Source organism: Bufo gargarizans, chromosome 2 (assembly GCF_014858855.1).
Source record: "Bufo gargarizans isolate SCDJY-AF-19 chromosome 2, ASM1485885v1, whole genome shotgun sequence".
NCBI lineage: Eukaryota > Metazoa > Chordata > Amphibia > Anura > Bufonidae > Bufo > Bufo gargarizans.
This window is the reverse complement of record NC_058081.1, coordinates 144,938,460-144,961,388: the sequence shown is the minus strand read 5'-3', so window position 1 is coordinate 144,961,388 and position 22,929 is coordinate 144,938,460. Positions and strand designations below refer to the sequence as shown.

At 43.9% G+C, this 22,929-nt stretch overlaps 1 protein-coding gene across 4 annotated transcripts in view; it reads right to left on the bottom strand.

The window, feature by feature from the left end:
- CRTC3 (CREB regulated transcription coactivator 3) overlaps positions 1-22,929 on the bottom strand; it is a 127,361-nt gene that overhangs the window by 44,503 nt on the left and 59,929 nt on the right. For 2 of the 4 annotated variants that reach the window (XM_044279562.1, XM_044279563.1), the window contains exons 4-5: positions 7,435-7,496; positions 1,355-1,417 (exon numbers count right to left, since the gene is read on the bottom strand). In XM_044279562.1, coding sequence (XP_044135497.1) covers positions 1,355-1,417; positions 7,435-7,496 — 125 coding nt within the window. The remainder of the gene's footprint in view (positions 1-1,354; positions 1,418-7,434; positions 7,497-22,929) is intronic. The other 2 variants (XM_044279564.1, XM_044279565.1) reach the window with 1 other exon arrangement.

Here is a 22,929-nt window from a genome sequence, read left to right as displayed (position 1 = left end):
TGTGAGCGCCGGCCAGGTACATAATTTATGGTCATTTCCCCGTAGGGTCTATGGCTAGTCAGCCCCTGCCATTATATTCTAGAGAGTAGTATAGTGCTACCAGCCAGCAGTGGGTCAAGCTCTTGCAATGATTAGGAACCCTTCCATCCCTGAAGTCTAGCATTGAAAACTTTATTGTTGCTCCTGAAGTTTAGAAGATCATAAATTGCCTCCACAGGTATCATGGGCAACAACCAAACCTTCATCCCAGCCCTGTTAACAGCCATTTTCCCTGTATGAAATTGTATGAAAATGCTGAATCTATACAGACCTATGCAGTTTCAGTGGGACACTGCTGAGGATATTTGGGTAGCAACTCAAGTTCCTTGATTTCAATGCCGATCATGAAAACCAAGGTGAAATTTAGCATTAAAGGGAACCTGTCACCTCCCAAAACCATCCCAAGCCGCCAGCAGTACCTGAGAGTAGCCAGCGGCGTGTTTCCGACGATTGTTTTCTTCCTGAAGGCAGATGAAGCAAAAGCTGAGAAAACGTTCTTTTATTCCCTCCTCGTGTGATTTTCTAGTCATGTTTGTAAGTCAAGGGGGCAGCGGCCTCCTTGCTTCAAGTCACGGTAACCGCGCCCCCTTCCCTGCGACTGACAGCGCTTATGCACGAGAGTTCGGCTGCCTTTGCCGAACAGCCGGCTGTCAGTCACAGGCGAAGGGGCGGGGAAGGGGGCGCGGTTACCGTGACTTGAAGCAAGGAGGCCGCTGCCCCCTTGACTTCAAGCATGACTAGAAAATCACACGAGGAGGGAATAAAAGAACGTTTTCTCAGCTTTTGCTTCATCTGCCTTCAGGAAGAAAACAATCGTCGGAAACCCGCTGTTGGCTACTTGGGATGGTGTTTGGAGGTGACAGGTTCCCTTTAAAAACTGTGTCAACCATATCAATTATGGAAAAAAAAAACTAAAGTTATGTTTATCTTATAAATCTTTTTCTTGGGACAATGTGTAACTGTGATTATTGCAGAAAGCCACATAATACCTATAAACCCCTATAAACATACCATCTCCTTATTTCTCGACCTGCATGCCTATTTTAGCTACCACTCACATGCCAATGTCTTCATAACTCCGTTCCTGATGTTGAAGATTTGTTCTAGCAGTATACTCACATATGCATACATCTGATATTGTAAGGCATTTTATTTCAGGTAAAATTCTCTTGCGACAATTCTCTTTTGTGACTCGCAAAGCAAAGGAACAAAAAATAAAAAATGAAAACTAAAAACTAAATTTAACTAAAAACATTCTATAAGAAAGTGGCATGTGCACCGAAGTTATTAAAAAAATATATAGAACATGGTTCACCTGTTGAGAGCAGACAATAGTCTAAATCCTGGCCGTTTCTCTTCACTCCAGGTAGCATGCTGCCTTCAGAGACAGAAGTCAGGAGGGGGAAGAGGGAACAAATGTTTCATATCAGTTAAAATCCCAATAAAAATAGTGTATACTGTAGTACCATGTTAGTGCAGTGACAAAGGAAATCGCACTTCGTTGTATGACCAAAAAGTAAAATTAAGCAGAGGTGGAGGGGTGTAAAATAGTCCAGGTTCAGCACCATGGTTCCTGCCCCCACAGTTTCTATTCTGCTCTGGACTGGAAGTGATGATGTGTTGTTCCCATACACCTGACCACTACAGCCAATCACTGGCCTCAGTGGTCGTGTGTGCAGGAACGGCACATCACTGCACAGGCTCAGTGGTCAAGCGCTGTTCCTGCAGATGTGACTGCGGAGGGCTTCTAGCTTGGCAAGAACGGTAAACCGTGCAGATAAAAATCATGGCACTGGAACAGATGGATCTGTTTTTTTCACAACTCCAAGACTCTACTTAAAAGGGTTCTGCAGTTAGATCATCAGCATCTGATCGGTGGGGGTCCAACACCCGGGACCCCCGCTGATCAGCTGTTTGAGAAGGCAGAGGTGCTCCAGTAGGGCCGCGGCCTTCTCACTGTTTACCGCTGGCCCAGTGACGTCACGACTAGTATCAACTGGCCTGGGCGCGGCTAAGTTCCATTCAAGTGAACAGAGCTTAGCCGCGGCCAGTTGATACTAGTCGTGAAGTCACTGGGCCAGCGGTAAACAGCGAGAAGGCTGCGGCGCTACTGGAGCGCCGCTGCCTTCTCAAACAGCTGATCGGCGGGGGTCGGACACCTGCCGGTCAGATGCTGATGATCTATCCAGAGGATAGATCATCAGTTAAGACAAACTGTAGAACCCCTTTAATTGTACTTTTTCGTGAAACAACCTCTTTCATGGAGAATAGTTGAAAAATAAGAATGATAAAACTGAAAAACTGGAATGGTACCATGTTAAATTGGGAATTTGATTATGAAGAAAGATGTAAAGGTGTTGAAGAAAAAAAAAAGTTTCTTGGAAGGTCTTGCAATGCACTGCATTGCAAGTGTTTCCAGTGCTTAAAGGCAGAAGTTAGCTAAGCAGGTTTTATATTGAAATTAGTGTCAGCGGAAGAATGAAGACCTGCAATTAAATATATAGGAGTTGGAAGCACAATAGTAATTAAGGCTGCATTAGGAGTGATCATTAGCTTTAGAAAGCATGGGGCAAGAAAGAGCGACAATTAATGAAAGATTCCAGGAAAAAACCAAAAGGCTTCTTTAAGTGGAATACAGGCCGGCAAGGTTTACGGGAGGTCACTACTTGAATGGCAACACACAGTTATTCGTCCATAAAAGACAAGGTCCGGGCAATCTCACAAGTCGCTGAAGTACTGTCCAATTACTTCATATCACTACTCTAACTTGTTAAGAAATTGCTTGAAGGAGCGGCATTATCTGACTCGGCTGGTGGTCACTCTCATTGTAAAACGGAGTGAGAAAAAAACTAAAGGTTGGCAGCTGAAAACTGTCAGGAGGTTGCATATTCCGAGACGCAGCTGTATCCTTTAAAAGAAGTCGCTGCTTCGGGCTTCACAGTGTTAAGAGAGCAGAATTTTCTGAGTTTTGGGGCTTTTTTTTTGCGCTCATGAACGTTCTTTGGCAATGAAGTGGTTGCCAGTGGGAACAAATGACACCAGGGATCCAGAGCGTGGGACACAGAGACCAGCTGCACTTTTAACCTCTCTCACTGGAAATTATTTTATTGAGATCATTTACTTGCCAGGAAGACTTTCTTTTACCAAAGACAGCCAGGCCAGGGTAGAGATGTCCTCCTGTTCTGTCTCAAACTCTAGCTTCAAGGCCAACTTTATGCCCTTGCTAATGAGAACATAAAGTTGATAAAGTTTTAGGCAGTTATTATATTTCTGGGAGTGGGATGGCAAGAATGCAGAAACTACATGTTCTTTAAAAACCTCTCCAGGCTAGAGTTGAGTTATTTGGAGCCTTGTCTCCACTGAATACAGGTTATGTGTGTAGAAATGAAGCTGGCAAAAGCTAAAAAGCTAGGAACATTTCATAGAACTTTTCATGAGGTTATAAAAATTTGTATATACGATGCTGTGCAACTTTATGAAGCCTGTGATACCTGGTATTAAACACCAGGTTGTCCACTGACACAAAGTGGAGGAAAACCTAAGTCCACCAAACACATTTTACAACACAAAGACTAGCCCAGAGGTCAGCAACCTTCGGCACTCCAGCTGCAGATAAACTACAACTACCAGCATGCATACCAGCTAGGCTGTTCTAGTAAATCCCATAAACATGAATGGAGCATTGTGGGAGTTGTAGTTTCAAAACAACTGGAGTACCAGAGGTTGCTGATCCCTGCACTAGACCATTTCCGCCGGGTTCAATTTGGCTTCATTTTAGAGTCCTTTTACATTTGCAACATCCAGACCAGACACGGCGTTACAAAAGCGAACTTTGGGTTTTGTGGATCTTTGAATTCAGTTTAAAAGGTCAAGTCGTTGAGGCCATAACACATGACCTAAATTGTGGCCACAATCCAAATATCTGGAAAGGACCAAAAAAGTGCCAGTAACCTTCTCTAAATAACATCATAATCTATAAGAAACATGCTATAAGAATAAAAAAGGATGGCAATAAAATCAAAAGTAAGAACCATGGCTTGCATTTGCAGAAGGTTTAACAAAGTGGTTCTCAACTGCACCTCTAATGTCCGTGTATGAACGTGGCATGGATGTGGCATCATGGCCTTGGTAGTCCTCTCCTCAGATATACAACCACTATGCCTTCCATCATGCCAGTTTTAAAATGAATGGCTAACTGAAACTAAGTCTGAAACATCCTGCAGGTGACCTGAAGAAGGCGATGGATTCAGAAGTAGGTTTCTGAATGTATTAAAAATGTGGTTCCCTATTTATTTACCCTTTTAAACCATCCTCATCATACGCTAAGTGTAGCGTTGTAAATGGTCTACTGAGTGAGAGATGCCAACACTGTACTTATCTAAAAGACATCATTTGTATATAAATCGAGCTACACATCCTTCAAAAGGACCACAGACCTACCAGAACGCAAGAGGGTTTCAAGCTATCTCTGTTGTAGGCCTATGAAGCAATAATGATTCAAACCAAAAATCTACAATAATGACTAAACGTCTGCACTTGGCCGATCCCCGGCTGTATGAGACTTTCAGGAACTGCACCCACTGACCCCATTCCTTTCCTCTGTAAATAAAAATCAACTCAGAGCTGCCAAAAACCAACCACAATCACCTCTCTGCTATACATCAGCTCATAAAGCATCTTTTTCCAAGCCTGCTGAACGATTTTGATTTACTATGAATAAAGCAAGGACTCTGGCCAAAGTCAATGTTGTGCATAAGTTTACACAGATGTCTAGAGCCACACATCAAATGCAACATCTGGACACAAAGACCACGACAGAAAACGTGTCCACGGAAGATGATGCCCCAGCTATGGCAGATTATATTATCAATGGCGTGAGATTGGGAAAGAAATTGAGAGGGTAGCGGTTAGTACACTGGAAACTGGACAGAGAAAAGAAGGAACGAGAACATAACAAAAGCATGCAGAATCATATTCAAACACGTATAAACGAGAGAAACGTTATATCGGATCCTGTAGAGGAAAGAAAGTTATTTAACAACAAAAACATGTAGACAATGTCTCTTATGTGGCGACTCAAGTCTGTTGACACTAATGGGGCAAATCATTAAAACCTGGCAGTATTACATGTGGTAATAAGATTCTGCAGATGGGAACGTAAATCGGACAAGTGAACTGATGCCAGTCTATGACGTGCCTTTTCTGAAACTGATGTCCTGAAATGTAAGCTTTGGCAAATTTCACAATGCTTTCTTGGGGCAAGCTCAACTAGGAACGTGTAAGCAGGCACAGGTTTCTAATTTCAGATGCTGATGTAATATCTGTTCAGTGGCGGAGGTCTCAACAATGCAAGTGCCAGGCAAAAGGCAGTGGCATCAATGGTTTTTGAACTACAAAGTTTAGTAGGCAATCAAGATTTCAGAACAATTGTGAAACCACTAGTTAATCATGTTTTATTTCAGAACTTTAGGCATTTCTTAAATTAAAGGAAGTGTGTGTGTGGGTGGGGGGGGCCTTGCAAACACCCCTCTTGGCCGGACTTGTAAAGGGAAGAGGACTTCCCAGCGCTTGTACTCCACTCCTCCTCCTCCTAGCCTGCGATACTTTGCTGGGTTACCTCACTGTACACACCCGGTTTGACATGGCTGCAGCCAATCGCTGGCCACGGCGGTGACCTACTCCCCTTGCATTATAACAAATGGTCATGTGACCCAAAGGGGAGAAGGTCACCACTGCGGTCAGAGATTGTCTCCAGCCGTGTCGAGCCCAGCGTAGCAGCCCAGAACAGAAAGAGAAGGAGCAGGGAACAAGTGCCAGAAAGCAGGCAAGTAAGCTTCCCTTCACGGGTCTGTCCGAGAGGAGAGGGTTTGCAAATCCCCCCACCCCAAACTTGCAAAACCTCTTAAAGGTATTTATAGGGGGGCTGTTGGCCCCCAAAAAAGTCTTCCCTATTCAACGTCAAGGCTCTCATTCCTGCTCCCCTGTGGACTAAAAGTGTGAAGCCCAATCTCTGGTCATGTGCACCACTACAGCCATTCACTGGTCTCAATGGTGACTTGTCCCCAAACAGCTAAGGCTCAGCAGTTACATGTTATTTGGGGACATGTCACCATAAGGGCTAGTGAATAGCTGTAGTGGTGCATGTGACCATGGATGAGAAGTCAGACTTGCAGGCCACAAGGATTGGGGATTAGAGCCTCAGCACTGGATCTAACCGGTGGTGAACAGGTATTGATTTTTTTTTCTTTCCTTTACACACTTTCAGCGGCACAACTTAAACTTGCTTTGGAGCTGGACAACCCTTTAATATAGCACTAAAGGTCCACTCAGCGCACTAATCAGGAAACTATAAGAAGTGGATCAACTCTGTGAAACCAGGCTCTTTCTACACTTATGTCCTCCTTTTAAAACCATGTTGTTCCAACATTCTGACTAATTTCATAATATATCTCATGGCTGGAGCTCCTTTTCTCTGGTGCAGAGAACCAAATCAGAGGTGATGAGGAGCTCATTGAATGCCATATAAAGGGATTGTCCAGTCGAATAAAAGAAATTCTTTAAAAGGCTCAGAACAGTGTAAAATAATAAAACGTGTCAATACTCACCCGACTCTCGAACAGTGACTGGATGAGCGGTCACTCCCAGTGTGTCGAAAAGGACCGGAAAGTGGAGCCCAGGAAGGCGAGTATGCCATATTTCACACTATTCTGAGTTCCTTTTTTATTTTTTTATTTAATTGGCCAGACAACCCCTTTATTTCTCCAAATTGTACCCCATGAAGGGTCTATTTGCATGGGTTGATACCACTGGGCAACAATCAGGAATGAATGTTCAAATGAACGCTCGTTCCCAACCACTACCCGCTCCTTAGTTGTATTTACATGCAGTGACCATCAAGGCTGGCGGGGAACGAACGATCGTTACTAAGATCTTTCATCCCCATAGAGTTTCATTGTATGTTGACAGCACATCCATTTTTATACACCGCCTTGTGCTGCCTACAAACAATTATTTTTATTTGTGCCGCTTAAAGGATCCACAGCATAGTGGATAAGTATCTGATTGGCGGGAGTCCAACCACTGGGACCTCCCTAGATTCTCATCGTGTTTTTTGCATGCTGTCGCTCCATTCATTCTCTACGGGAGTGCCAAATATAGCAATTTGCTATTTTCTGCAATTCCATAAAGAACCAATAGACCTGCCACTCCATTCCTGCAGAGAAACGGGACCCCCATTCTTAGGATCAGTGGGGGTCCCAGCAGTCTTGTGGATAGGGAAAAAGTTAAAAACATGGCACAACCCCTATAGTTGCCTGCAGCAAGCAATTAGGTACAGCCAACCCAATGTATTTTATAATGATCAGCAAACATTTTTTTGAAGACTGTTGTGCTTACCTTCTCCAGCTATTATCAGGCGGAGGGGAGAGATAAACCGATCCATACGGAGAGCTGTCACAGTGATTCACAGTAAAGGAAAAGCAGGAGACAACATTTCACATGACTAAATATACGAATGCTTTCTAGGGTTAGCCTGGCATCCTGAACAAGGCCTCAGACACAAACCAGGCTTCTCCTGAAGCTCCACAAAGGCTTCCAGAGCACGGAGCCTAAAATAGGAACGCGGTGCTCCATTTACGGGGGGCTAATCTTGAATTACTGCCTGCAACTAAATCTGTGCTAATCACCAACGCTGAACAAAAGACAGAATTGTAAGGATCTGAGAAATACAAATGACGAGCCCAGAATGATTTCCAGTGATTACATGGCATAACAAACAGGGTCTTTAAATTTAACTCCTACATAGTCCACAATTGGGAGCGCAGGAAGAATGCTCCTCTGTAAAACGTGCAGCTCCGCCACCCTTATCAAATACAGGGCAATGGATATTTACAAACCGAATTTCTCAGTTCTGGAAATCTGGCGCCATGTTGGCTACTTAATAGGGATATGACCTTGTAACATTGCAGCCGGGGAACTGGGAAAGACCTTGTGCAGCACAATTATCGCACCCAGCAGTCAGGGCTATGGGCGAGCTTAGCGTTCATGGTTAGGACAGAGCGCCTTCAGACCACAGAAACAGCTGGAGCAGATGGGAAAGCGCCAGATCTATAGCAGCGCTTCAGCAACGATCAGAGCTTTCCATAGAAATTCAGACATTGGTTCAAAAACTTTTTTTTATTAAACTGAATGTTCCACTAAAATAAAAAACCTGGGTCCTCTATATTATATTCTATGCAAACGCAGAAAAGGAATCAGGCAGTAAATCTTGTCCGCGTTCATTTACCCATTAGTTGTAATCCACCGCAGGCAGCCACTTCCCTATTTACAGGAAAACGAGGCCGCCTGCATGGAGACAACAATATGCTTAGGACATATAGCTGCGAGACAGGAGAACACGGCTCCATAGAAACGCATGGTAGCCTTCTATACAGGGAATAGTACGAAAGGTACAGGAGCAGACATACACAGATTTTATAGAAATACGTGTGTGTGTGTGTGTGTGTGTGTGTGTGTGTGTGTGTGTGTGTGTGTGTGTGTGTGTGTATATATATATTTTTTTTTTTTGTGTGTGTTAATTTTTATGCAGGCAGGATTTACATGCAGATCTATGTAATCATTTCCTTATAATCTGTTCCAATATTATTGTGCAGACATTAATATCTGATCAGTGAGGTCCGACTCCTAGCTCCCCCACTGTTCAACTAGGTCAGTGACATCATCTTCATCAATCACACGGCCTACATGCAGCGCAGTCCGAGTCCAGTGCAATAGCAAGCATAACCACTATACAATGTGCGGCGCTGTGAGAAGGTCGTCTGAGCATCATGGCCTCTTCAAACAGCTGATCGGGGGTGGTGCTGGGCCCCCCCCCCCCCCCCCAAATCGGATACTGCTGACTTGTTCTGAGAATAGGTCAGAAATAGTGATGAAAATTCATTAGTGAATCAATATGTCTTAGGGTCCCATTCACACATCCGCAAAACGGGTCCGCATCCGTTCCGCAATTTTGCGGAACAGGTGCGGACCTATTCATTTTCAATGGGGCCGGAACGTGCTGTCCGCATCCGCACTTCTGTTCCGCAAAAAAATAGAACATGTCCTATTCTTGTCCGCAATTTTCTATGAGAGTGCCGGCGATGTGCGGGCCGCAAAATGCGGACATTGCCGTTGTCCGTGTTTGGCGTATCTGCAAAACACATACGGACGTGTGAATGGACCCTTATCAAGAAGAGTTCTTCACCTGCAAGGGGCTGCCCCCGCTGCTGAAGAAGCTCCCCTTGCCACTTGATTGAAAGGGCCGGACATGGTGCTGCTCAGAGAAGTAGTGACCGTTCATGCGTCACTACACTTCTGGGTAGAGCCGCACCTGAATCTTCCAGGAGTGCACTGCAATCAGCTCTTGTTAACACCTTCCTCGCCTAAATAGAAAATGGTCCCTCACACAGAGCGTCTGTGATTCTGCTAATAAATTGCACTATAGCATGTAATGTCGCCCCCCCAAACACACACACAAAATTTCCTTCTCCACTGCCTAGAGAGAGAGAAGGCTATATATGTCTATGAGTCTAGAAGTAAGGATGGGTGGATGACCCTGAGAGGCGGAGAAGGGAGCAGTGAAGCTACCGAGAACGGTATTCCACCACTGCACACATGAGAAGGTGGACCAAAACGTCAGCCACAAGAGAAACAGGAGGGGGCGCCAACAGTGAGGAAAATGTAACGTACAGTATTCCTATTGCATGTACTGTATATTGCAATGATACTTTATATAAAAATGTCCTATTCATTGCACAGTAATTATTTTCATAGGAAAAGCCCTTTAAATGGCTACGGCTTGTATTGTTCCCTTTGCAAAAAGGAAAGCCTAATAAGCCTTCTGAAAAGATGTCTATCTACAGCTTGTAAGAGGCAATACAATTCTGCTGTACAGGACATGGCTTCCGCTGCTTTCTGCAGAAGAAATCTGGCAGAATAAAAGGATAGATAAATATTACTACGTAGAAATCTGAAACCGTACAAAATAAAACAGGACAAGAGCCACTAAGAAAAAGCGTTGGCAAATATCGACTAAAACACGAAAAGCAAGTGGATACATATGTCTGAAATGCATATTTAATAGAGAAAAACACATAACTGTACTTCTTCTACAGCCACCTATAGCAGGGTCTCTTTCCAGCAAAGAAAAGGTTACATGCAAAGAACCAACAAGCATATTGTAAAACAGACAGGAAGGAAGAGTTTACTGAAGTCTGAGTGCATTCCCTCTAAGGACTCCAGCTGTGATGCAAGGGATTAGGCTGGAGTTGTACAAACAAGGAGTGTCTCTGGCAATGCATATTTCATCTTCTCAGAAAAATACACTCCCACTCATTGCTCTGTCAACACGGGCTGCAGATTGTGCTTCGTCTCCAAGAACATTGCAAGAACTGCTGTTCTGCAAAGCTTTACACATCTAGTCGGAGTTGTCACTTCAGCCGAAATCCCGTCTGCTTGCAGCCACACATGCTGCAGAGCTAACTATTATTAAAGGGGTGTTTGGGCAGAACATCTCCCTTGGGCAGAGCTGCAAAAGGAAGCATACTTACCGGTATCTGCTCCCCGGCGCTGGATGCCGGCTTCCTCGCTCAGGTCCCACACGGTCAACATCCACTTTGACAGTGGGTGACTGGCTGCAGCGGTGAACTGCCACCTTGTGTCATGTGACCAATTGGCGTGATGCAAAGGGGCACGTCAAGTTTGTGGCCAGTCATTGGCTGCGATGATGTCAAAGCGGTTGGGGGGGGACCTGAGCGGCGACATAGGAGCAATAGAGTCTAGACCCACCGGCAGGGAGAAGGTAAGCATGCTTTCCTTTGTGGGTCTGGCCAGGAGGGAGCTTGCCCAAACCAAAAGGTGAACAACCCCTTTAAAAAAATTAAATAAAATAAAAATCACAGGGCTCATTAGTAGTTCTATGTAAAGCTACAACTAACCTAACATTATTGGCGCCAAACCCTTTGCTGTAGAACATTTTTCCGGACAGGCTTTACATACAAGTGTTGAATATGAATAGAAACGTCATGCTTAGACGAAAAGTCAGGGTCATCCGACCAACATGTTTGACAAGTCTGTGCAGAAAGAACCCAGGAGCTACCCTTCCCTAGAGCAAGGACATTCCCCGGTGCCTCTGCGGCGGTTGTACCTGCTCGATGTGCGGCATTCCAACAGCTGCCACCGACCGGCACATCAAAGCTTCAGAAAGCGATTCTTCACCGACGACCCTGCAGAGCTTACTGTTCTCAGCGTCTTGAAGGGAAGAAGTAGAAGCAATGCCAATGCCGGAACGGACAAGCATTAAAGTGCTGCGCTGAGCACCACTTACACAAGCGGCTGCTGGAACACACTGCCATTATGTCTTTCATCTTAATGAATTTTCTTTTCATCCACCGAGAAGCAATGGGAAGTACAACACAGTAATTAATAGTATGTGCCAAGTAGTGAGGGGTTATGCAACGGCCTGCTTCATTACTTTCCAGCACTGGATACCACAGTAAAAACTGCTGCCCTTCCCTCTACGCCTCCTTACAACTCTGAACTCTACCAGAATATTAAAAGGACTCTGTCGCCATGATCTTGGACTATTATCTGCAGTACATCAGGAGGAGGCCAGTCTTTTTTTTATTTTTTTTCTACTGCCACCTGTGCCCCGACTGTCAGCACTGAAAGCTGCACTGACATAGTCCAGACTGCTGTGCGCATGCACAGGAGTCCTCTCCATTAGGTTAGCACAGCAGTGTATTTCAGTGCAGGTTTGGGTGCTGATAGCAAGGGAAAGGGGGCAGTAGGAAAAAAAAAAAAAAAAAGAGTGATCTGGACTACTCATGTATTACTAAAGAGAATAGTCCAAGATCCTGGTGACAGATTCCCTTCATAACCTAACTTTTACATAAGGCTACTTTTACTGGATCCGGCGGGGCTCAGCAAAAACGCAACCATCTGCATCCGTTATGAATGGTTCCGGTTGTATTAGCTTTAACATAGCCAACAAGGATCCGTCATGAACTCCACTGAAAGTCAATGGGGTACGGATCAGTTTTCTATTGTGTCAGAGAAAACGGATCTGTCCCCATTGACTTGCATTGTGGGTCATGACGGATCCGTTTTGCTCCGCATTCCAGGAAGGAAAGCAAACCGCAGCATGCTGCGGTTTGCTCTCAGAGTATGAGAACGGAATGCATTTTGGAGCATTCCGTTCCGTTCGTCCCCATTCGGAAGAGTTTTTTTCCCCGGTACTGAGACCCTATGACGGATCTCAATACCGGAAAATATTAACGCTAGTGTGAAAGTAGCCTAAGAAAGACCAAAGGAATCTTACTAAAAATAAGTTAAAGAACTATCATTGGTCCAACATTGATGCACAGTATAGTTGGGTACATATAAAATCTCATCATTTATCATGCAATTTTTTTCCAATTTTACCGTAGCATCTCAGCCTTTTCTCTTTTTCCCTTTCACCCCTATATTTATTCCTTCCGAAACTGATAACCTGAAAAAAGAAGATTCTAGAGGGCCCTGAAAGGGTAGAAAGCTACCATATGTACAGACAGCAGCAGGCTGCAGTGGAAAATGACTAATATAACATACCACCAGACTATCGGGAAGCAGATTGGTCAGCATGACAGCCACCGTTTCACACAAGCGAGTCGACTACAGGAATCAAGTTCTGCGCTTGAGCGTGATCCTCTGTTCTGGACACTGCTCGTCTTGCAGGAGTGCAGGGCATTACACTGATTTATAATGCTGTGTGCCTCTGCATGACCTTACCCCTACAGAGTCAGTGACATAAAGCTGCCACAAAGGTTCTGTAGGGGTAAGGTCATGCAGAGGCACACAGCATCCAGAAAGGAGGATCACGCTCACATACACAACGTGATTCCTGCAATGGAGTCACTTGCGTGAAAGAGCCCTTAGGGTCCTTGCACACAGATTAACCAAATGCATGGTGTTTTTTTGCTGGTGTTTTTTTCCATTCCAGTGCTTAGCATCCTGTCCACGCTGCTTCCGGTCCCTGTGTGCTATTGCATTCGTCATCCCGTGGACCGCTGCAGCCATTCACTGGCCACAGCTGTCACATGCCACTTAGGGAAACATCACTGGTGAGGCTAGCGAATGTCTGCAATGGTACAGGTGACAAAGGTAGGAATGTCACACTTTCGGTCCACAGGGAACCATAAGGAATGGGGATGGGACCCTAATAGTTGGAAGAGAGCACCAGTGGTTAGTGTCTTTCTTTACAGCAGATTGGGGCACATAACTATAATTGAGGTTGGATGTAGACAACCCCCTTTTAATCTTAAGAATCTATTTGAATTTAAATTATAGTCAGCAAATACAAACTAATTTAAGAGCCATAAATATAATAAGTGATGTCACACTTATGTCACTACTACTACTAATAATAATACAAAAGTAAAGGAAAAGTCCAAACCTGAGAAATAGGTTTAAAATACAGCAAATATGCGGAAATATTTAAAACAAACATGATCTAGGCATTTCTGCAATTTCTATGCTGTCCAAACATAATACTTCATACAGAATTTTCCCTCTGGGGAAAACAATAATTATTGTTTTCCCCTCACCCATTGCGGCACCCATGCGAGAATAAACTATAAAATAAAAAAAATTAGGGGGGGTACAGCTTGTAGAACTTTTCTCCCAACGGCTGCATCCGAGTCAAGATGCAGTCTGTAATGTTTAAAAAAGGTATGGGGAGAGCTCCAAGTAGCAGCTCTGCATATCTGGGCCAGAGAAGCATCCATTCTCTCCGCCCAAGAGGCCGCCACAGATCTGGTGGAATGAACCCCAAACCTCGAAGGAGGAGTCAGGTTAAGGGAAGAATAAGCCAGGGAAATATAATTCTTTACCCATCTAGCAATAACACTAGTAGAGACTTTGCGCCCTCTTGCTTTACTCAAAAACTGAATGAGATTCTCATCTATTCTCCAAGATGAAGTTGAGTCTAGGTAAAATACTAAACACCTTCTGACATCCAGGCAATGGAATCTTTCTTCCAACATATTGGTTGGATTTGGACAGGAGGAGGGAAGAGTCACATCCTGACTTCTATGAAAATCGGAGACCACCTTAGGCTGAAAGGATGGAAGTGGTCTAATGATCACCTTGTCCTCCAAATAGTGAAGAAAGACAGAGATAGCCTGAATTTCTTAAACCAGTCAGTCTAGCAGATGTTATAGCTAAAAGGAAGGCCATTTTGAAAGTAGGCATTTTAATAGAAATCTCACCTAATGGTTCAAACGGCTTTTGCGATAGGGCCGAAAGGACAGTATTCAAATCCCAGGGGGAAGACAAGGATCTTAAAGAAGAGTGCATTCTAGATGCTGCCAACAAGAATCTTTTCATCCATGGGTGATCTGCTAATCTGGAATCAAAGAAATAACTTAAAGCAGCTACCTGGACTTTCAAGGTAGATGCTTTATGATTCCTGTCTAGCCCTGCTTGCAAAAACGCTAGGATCTTTGGTATTTCGGCTATGTCCTAAGAAGGCTGAAAAAACATTCCAAACTTTGTTATATTTTCTTGAGGTAACCACCTTCCTACTCTTCAGCATAGTGGAGACTACTTTGGCGGATAATCTCCTGGACCAAACTTCCCTTTCAAAACCACACCGAGAGATGGAGAATTTCTGGGCAGAGATGGACTAGCGGACCCTGGTACAGAAGATCCTCTTTCAACGGAAGGGACCACGGAGGCTCTACTGCCAACTTTAGCAGACTGGAGTACCAGGACCGCTTTGGCCACATTGGAGCCATCAGGATAACCGAGGCCCCGTCTCTTTCTATTTTCTTCAATACCTGGGGAATAAGGCAAAGAAGGCATACCCTAACCCCTGGCTCCAGTCCTGTGCTAACCCGTCTATTGCTAACGGGCCGTCCAAATGGTTGAGGGAGAAGAACCTCTCTAATTTTCGGTTGGCTCTTGAGGCAAAAAGGTCCACTGTGGGAAGACCGTACTTCTGGACTATTTGCAAAAAAAAATTATTTGTTTAGACACCATTCTCCTTGTTTTAAGGAGACTCGACTTAGGAAGTCTGCTATGCTGCCCTCCTTCCCCTTCAGATGCACTGCTGACAGAAAAAGTCTTCTCTCCTCTGCTATATAAAAGATCTTCTGGCATAGAAGTAAAAGGGAAGGGACTCTCGTTCCCCCTTGACGGTTTATGTAGGCCACTGTTGTAGAATTGTAGGAATAGAAGACAATCGTCCTGTGTTTTACCTCTGCCAGCACCTGTTCTGCGAGTGGGCCCCCCAACCCCAAGGGCTGGCGTCTGTGGTAATTATACTTGGGTTTACAAATGTCCATGGAACCCCTGCAGATAGATTCTCTGGAATTGTCCACCACAACAGGGAGAGTCTTGTCTTTGAAGAAAGGTAGAAACTCTGATCCAAGGAATAAGGGGAGCCGTCCTATGATTTTATCTGCCCGAGTGCCGCCATTGCTTCCCTGAAAGTACACTGGTAAGAATGGAAGATTGACCATACTTGTTCCCTGATTGACTTCTTCCTTGGAAGCGGAAGAAAACTTATTTTCAGATGGGAGTCCAGCTGAATTCCTAAGAAAATGCAAACTTGAGAAGGAATTAGGTATGATTTTTTCCAATTTATTTTCCATCCTAGATTTTGCAAAGTGGAGCAGAGGAATTTTATATCTTTTTCTAGTCTCTCTTTTGATTGAGAGACTATAAAAGAAATCATCCAGATAGGGCACTAACGCAATTCCAGACAGTCCTACAAAAGCTGCTACTACTTTGGTAAATACTCTAGGAGCCTGGGAAACCCCAAAGAGCAGTGCTCTGTATTGGAGATGCAGTAACTCTCCCTGGACCCAGACTGCGGTTTTTAAAAACTTTTGGGAGGAAGCGGAGGAAGCATGGATTGGAACATGATAATATGCATCCTCCCAATCCAAGCTTGCATCTAGCAACCCTAGAAGAGGAGATTTACAGTTGATTTTATAGTCTCCATACAAAAAACTTTGTACACCACAGATTTGTTTCATTTTTTTTAGATTTAAAATCAATCTGTTCCACTGGGTTTCTTCACCAAGAAGAGAGGGGAATAAAACCCTTTGCCCCTCTCTGTTTTGGGAACCGGGCAAACTACCCCTTTGTCCAAGAGGGAGAAAGCTTCTAACTCTAAAGCATTTCTTCTTTCCAGATTTTTGGGACAAGCTGTCTGGGCAAAAAAGTCTGGTGGATGAGAAAGCCACTTCAGATCCATTTGTTCTGAGAAATGGACCTCCAGGCTGGGAGAAACTGAGACAGTCTTCCCCCACCTGAGATCTGGCGTCATTGTTGTTTGTCCTTTGATCTATTGTCCTGGGGCTTGAACAAAAAAAAAAATATATATATATATTTTTTAGGAAATTTCTCCCCGTCTCTCCCGTCACCCTCGTTTGTCTTTTAAAACTGGCCTGGGATTTACAAAAAAAGGAAGTTTTCTAAAGAATTGGGAAACCCCTCTTCCTATCTGAGGCTCTCTCTAGGATGTCACCAAGCGAGGAACCAAACAACCTAGAACCCTCACACGGAAGAGCGCAAAGTCTAGACTTAGAACCCTGATCCCCCTTCCATGATTTAAGCCAGATAGCCCATCTAGCTGCGTTAGACATGGCAGCTGCTCTGGCAGAAAAACAGATCACATAAGTAGAGGCGTCTGCTAGGAAGTCTGTGGCTTTAGGAAAGTTAGGGAGGGAAAATAGTAATTCCTCTCTGGGTCTTATGTCCTTAATATGCGACTCCAGCTGATCTAACCATAGCCTTAAGGACCTGGAGACCCAAGAGGCAGCAATGGCCGGCCTAAGACTTGTTGAAGCAGACTCTTAAGCACGTCCAAGATAGACGTCTGCTTTTTTATCTAATGGATCTTCTAAGCAACACTTCCATCCCCTGGGGCGAATGAGCAGCAGACCTCTTAACAGTGATACTGCATCTAGTTGTGCTAACTTGTTATTAATTTAGGTCTATATTTTTCTGTCATGCTGATTTAGGAGTATTTATAAGTTATTATTATGTAGATCTTGATCTTTCATATTGCACATTCAGATTGCTGTGATTTTATATAAAAGCGCACTGAAAATGCATATGCGTTTTTTTATTCCACTGCCACTACTCCGTACTTCAATTTGAGATGGACTATTGTCCCATCATCCCATGCAAATCTGAGTATGTAAAGGTTGCATTTCTTGCTTGCTCAATACCGCCACTGAAGGAGAGATACCCCGAAACGCGTATGGTAGATTTGGACAGAGTAGCAAGCAATACATCTATATGGACTTTGCCATATGTGGCTTTTTCTATGGTATATCAGCCACTCGTACATATCCATGATTACTGAACTACGTCTCATTGGACTCTTCACCTGGAGATGCGGAACTAAGAGATGCATACCTTGCCACTTACAACCGATCACATGGACTTCTAGTCACCTGCAACCGCCGCTAAGTCATGTGGGATGCCACGTTGATACCGCGAGACTACACGGGACACCGGTAGCAGGTCTGGCGTTGGAAGAAAGAGAGGAGACATTCGGCAACCCAGTACTACCCAGTGGCAAGACCCTCAATCCGCAGTGTATAAAAGGGATTGTGTAACTGGCCTGTGATCCGGTAGCTAAGCATATAGCTATCCCGCATACACATCGGACATATGTGATACGGACACACTCCTATATGTATCTACCCTACTAACCATTTACCAACCAAGAGATACGCCCCCTAACGGCAGGTCTCTGTCTATGGTTGTCCACCTCTATATGGGACATTAGCTCATAGAGTCTGTCGATCAGACAATCACTTTTCCATCTAGGTCACGTACGACGCTACTGACTCAATATATGTGCTAACACATTATTTAATCATATTTTGATTGTTTATATCAGCCATCTGCCAGTTTCCTTGTCAATTTATGTAATTTTATAATACCCTGTTTAATTAGTGTTTATTAAACCCATCACTACTTATGTATTTGCGGTCCGAGGCTCATTGATATTTTAGTACCCCTCCTATACGTTATATATTGGATCTTCTAAGCAGCCTAAGTCATGAAATAGTAGAGAGGACTTTTTGGCTATTTTAGCTAACGGGGCATATACTGTGGGGGCTCTGTCCCAGACACCCACTACCGACTACTCAAACGGATATTTAAATTTTACAGAATTAGGAATAAAAAATTTGCTATCAGGATTTTTCCATTCTTTTCTGATAAGGGCTTCCATATTTTTATGAACAGGGAAAACTCGATGCCTTTTAGGGCCGAGACCCTCAAAGACCTGGTCAGCAATTAGATTTAGGTTGTTTTACATCCTCTAATTGCATGGTGGTTTTAACGGCTTTAAGTAAAGGTTCAGTATCTTCTGGTGGAAAAAGAGCTGAATCCTCATCTGAAGAGAAGAAATCATCTGATGCGGCCTGGCCGGATTCTCTATCCTTGTCCTCCCCAGAAAGATTCGAATCAGAGTCCTTATTATAGGTAGACCTTTCTGGAGACCTTGGGCGACTCCGACCGAGTGATTTAATAGATTTAACTTCTGACAATACCAAGGCCTTAATATTTCTGGATAAGCTGTAAGACTCCACCATAACCAACTTATCTATACATGCTTGACATAGTGGTTTAATATAAGAGGCTGCTAAGGCTAATCTACATCCTCCACATTCTTTATGTTTAGTCTTTCCGGATGATTTCTTTGGTGTTTTTGCTACCTATAACAATAAAGCAAAACAACACCCAAAATTAATTAGGAGAGGCTAAATCTCACCAGAAGTAGAGTCAAGCTTCCCCACTCCTCAGGACTAGTGTTGAGCGAACTTGTGTTTTAAGTTCGGCGTCTAAAGTTCGGGTTCGGGTTATCGAAGTATCCCGTTATGGATTCCGCTACCATGGACCATAACGGAATTTAGAATCCATAACAGGATACTTCGATAATCCGAACCCGAACTTTAGATGCCGAACTTAAAACACAAGTTCGCTCAACACTACTCAGGACCAATACTGGGCTTGTGGGCTCCAGGGGGTCGGCGCGTCCTGCATCACCTGGTTCCAACATGCTGGTGGAAACCCAGATCCTGCACAGCACTGTGTGCACACAAGGCTGGCTGCCTTCTCCTGCTGCCAATTTATAAAACGTGCATCTGCTCCTTTTAACTCCTTAGGCCCAAAAAACGCCTAATCCAAAGCACGAGGATGCCCACACCTCTTCCGGCCCGGCGCCCAGATAGGTCCCTTTATGGTGTAGAAGACCCGGACCTCCCCAACCTCTGATGTGAGAACCAAGCAACGGTAGGAGCCAGAGCTCCTCAGGTACTTCCTATCCAGAGGACAGGAAAACTGAACTGAGGTGTGGTGGGGGTGTGAACCATTTTATCGCTTCAGGTTTCCTGTCCTGGATGGGAGGTCCTAGTCGCATGGGTGCCGTCATGGGTGAGGGGAAAAATAATGTCTGCAAATGTGCCCCCAGGGAGGCAGAATTGTAACATTACAGAACATAAAAAACATGAACCGAGCCTAAGTGGTACTACAGAAAGAAAGGTCACTGTAATGTGAGTTACTGCAGGCTGCTACCAAGCAGTCATGTATATAGTGGACTACAACTATTGAAAAGTCATACTCGTTCTTATAATATTAATATTATGCTGCTTGACACCCAAAAGAATTATCAGCAGAACATTGGGCTACTACAAATGAACCTTAAAAGGGTATTCCAATATTGTATTTTATTTTTTATTTCATGTTCCCCTTTTGTTGAAACTACATTTTGTGCGCTTACTGCTGAAGTCAGGCAGAACAGCACGCTGGGCTACGTAATTGTGCAGGCGCAGCCAGCCTATTTAGGTGGCGGGAAAGTATTGTAAGCTCTACCAAGAGACACAATCTAATGCATGCGCTGTAATAATAGAGTGACGGGGGCAGGACATGAAATTGCCTTCAATGATAATGGACACATTCATTGTGGGTCGCAACGAGGCTAGAATCGCATGCACAATCTAAGGCACGTGATCCAGGAAGTGCCAGTAGTCAACCGGTATCAATCAGAGCAGCCAATGTTTTTTCCTATAGTGTGCAAGCACGACCACCACTGCTGGATTGCAGGGTGGCCGTAACCATGGAAGCGAGCAGTGTGTATAATATGATGGAAAAATAAATCAAACCAGCAAAGGAGACAATATGGACAATCACTAAGTGCCTTGTATTAACTTTCTCTACATGATAAATGCCACTTGCCGGGAAAACCCCTTTTAAGGAGCCAGTCAGGCCGCTCTAGTAGCTAGTTTAACATTTTTAGTGGCCCACTAAGTTTCATAAACATTAATCCAAAATGTTAGGCCCTAGCATCGCAATGTCTGAGCCCAATTCTTTAATAATCTGACAGAGGAGTCTGTTCTGACAGCAGAAGGCTACAATAAAATGGAGTGGCTTGTGTGGCCTATGGGTTAAACTCTGCAGGATAATGGTGCATCCTGCGCACGTTTCCGGCTGGCCTTACTGCAAGTGATCCTATCACAGATTTCCTGTGCAGACCTTGCACATCTTTCTACCAGTTCAGCAGATGGCACCCAGATATAAGTAACCATCTTTGGTTTTCTACTTACGAATGATAGAGATGGTAATGCTTAGTTAACCCTTTAGTCACTAGCCTGTTGTAGGTCTTTGTGACCAAGTAACTTTTTAAAACATTTTTAATCGTCGCCTACCAAGATCCATAACTTTTTAATTTATTGGTCAATGCAGCCACATGAGGGCTTGTTTTTTTGTGTGGAAACAGTTGTAGTTTTTAATGGCACCATTTTGGGGTAGACATAACTTACAGATTAACTTTATTAAATCTTTCTGGGGGCGGGGGGGGGGGGGGGGGGGGGGGGAGAGAGAGTTTTCAAAATTTTACGACGTTCAGCGTTTTGGTGTCCGCCTGAAAATGCGGAACCAAACTGATCCGTCCTGACTTAAGATGTAAGCAATGGGGACGGATCAGTTTTCACGGACACAATATGGTGCAATTAAAAACAGATCCGTCCTACATTGACTTTTACTGTAAGTCAGGACGGCTCAGTTTTTACTTATACTTTTTTTTTCAAAGAATAATGCAAACTGATTCGTTCTGAACGGATGCAAGCGTTTTCATTATCGGTGTGGATCCGTCTGTGCAGATACAAGACGGATCCGCACCGAACGCAGGTGTGAAAGTAGCCTTAGACGTCGTGTTTGCTATTGACCGTGGCATCTACGTGTTAAACGGCTCTGATTGGGCACCTCTGCGGAACCGGGTAGTTATTGCAGATGCCTAGTTCTCACATAAGTGTGGATATCCTTGTCATCGTTCCATGGGAAACCCATGCACAGCGGCAGATGTTGATCTCAGTACAGCAGGAGGAGCTGGCCCGGGAGCATCCGCCGCTGAATCCAGCAGCGGGGAGCAGGTAGGTATGATCTCCACAGTGGGTAGGCCACTCTGTGAGGTCTGTCTTACTCTTGTATAACCTCTTTAAAACAATAGGGGGGGGGGGGGGGGAGAGTTTATAATACTAAATCTGTTATTTACTGTTCCCTCTTTCCTTATAAAGGATAGCGCAACATACTGCGCCACTCTGTCAACATGACTAGGCGGTTGAATTGCAAACCTGCCAATCTGTGCAGAATTATGGCATTGGTAAGTGTTACACATCATAAGGAGGCAGATGCCATTCTTGTCGGACCCCCAACCCCTTTGAGATAGCCATACACAAAACAATGTCAGAAACCCCCCCATCCTAATGTGTATGAGGGGCTTTTCAACGACGTATCGGGGGAGAAATGGATCGGACAGCTGTATATGCACTGCCCAGTCTCTTAGTTTACATCCACGCTCGGCACGCAGTGCGTATGGCTAGTTGTAGAAAAAGAAACATCCCGGTTAGCTTTGTTCTAAATAGGCTAAATACATTTCAGCAATTCAAGAATACTGAAAATCCTTACCAAATAACGGCTGCGACATGTTCACAAGAAAACACATCTAGGAAAAACACTTTGCACTTCTATTGGTTCCACTTATTTTTTTACCAGCTGCTTCCAAAAACCACATGAGAAGAGACTGATCCTTCCCTGCGCCATTCAGTCTGACAACTTTATTCACGGTCTTACCTCAAATTTTTATTGCTGCTCAATATCAAGCCAGTGCAGCCCTCCACCAAACCGGTCTGAATGAGCAACGCACTCATGATTACCCAGCAAACAGTATGCCTCGTTTCAGGACTGCAAGTTTCAACACACATTACCTACATATTAGCAGAAAATTAGAGGTTACGAGTTAAAGCTTGGTGTTAAAAGCTGTGATCCAGCCAATAAAAAATAAAAAAAAGAGACTAAAAAAACCTCAATCATTTTTAAAGAAAGTAAGATGAATAATGAATCACTTAACAGACGTCACTCAACTGTCCACAGCCCGGCATGAGGACAGCCAAAATCAATGAACAAAAAAGCATGCACAACTTTAAGAAAATAAATAAAATAATAATAATAATAATAATAAAAGTTAAGTAAAAAAAAAAAAAAAAAAAAAAAAAACACTGAAGGTTTAGGTCGTTTCTAATCTATAAAAAACACATTCTCATCTGTGAGTGAAGCTTTGAAGCAGGGGTGCACAACGTTTTCTGGTTGGGGGCCACATTGCTGGACTGAACTATTGACGAGGGCAAAAAAAATTAATGAAATACTATATTTATGGCATATTGAACATACAGTATATACCATTAATGTCTAGTTACAGTTCCAGGATTCCCATCTGCTGGGAGAAATACATGAAAAATACATGCGAGTCGCCACAAGACATAGACATGTTTGTTACCAGATGGATGGGGGCTG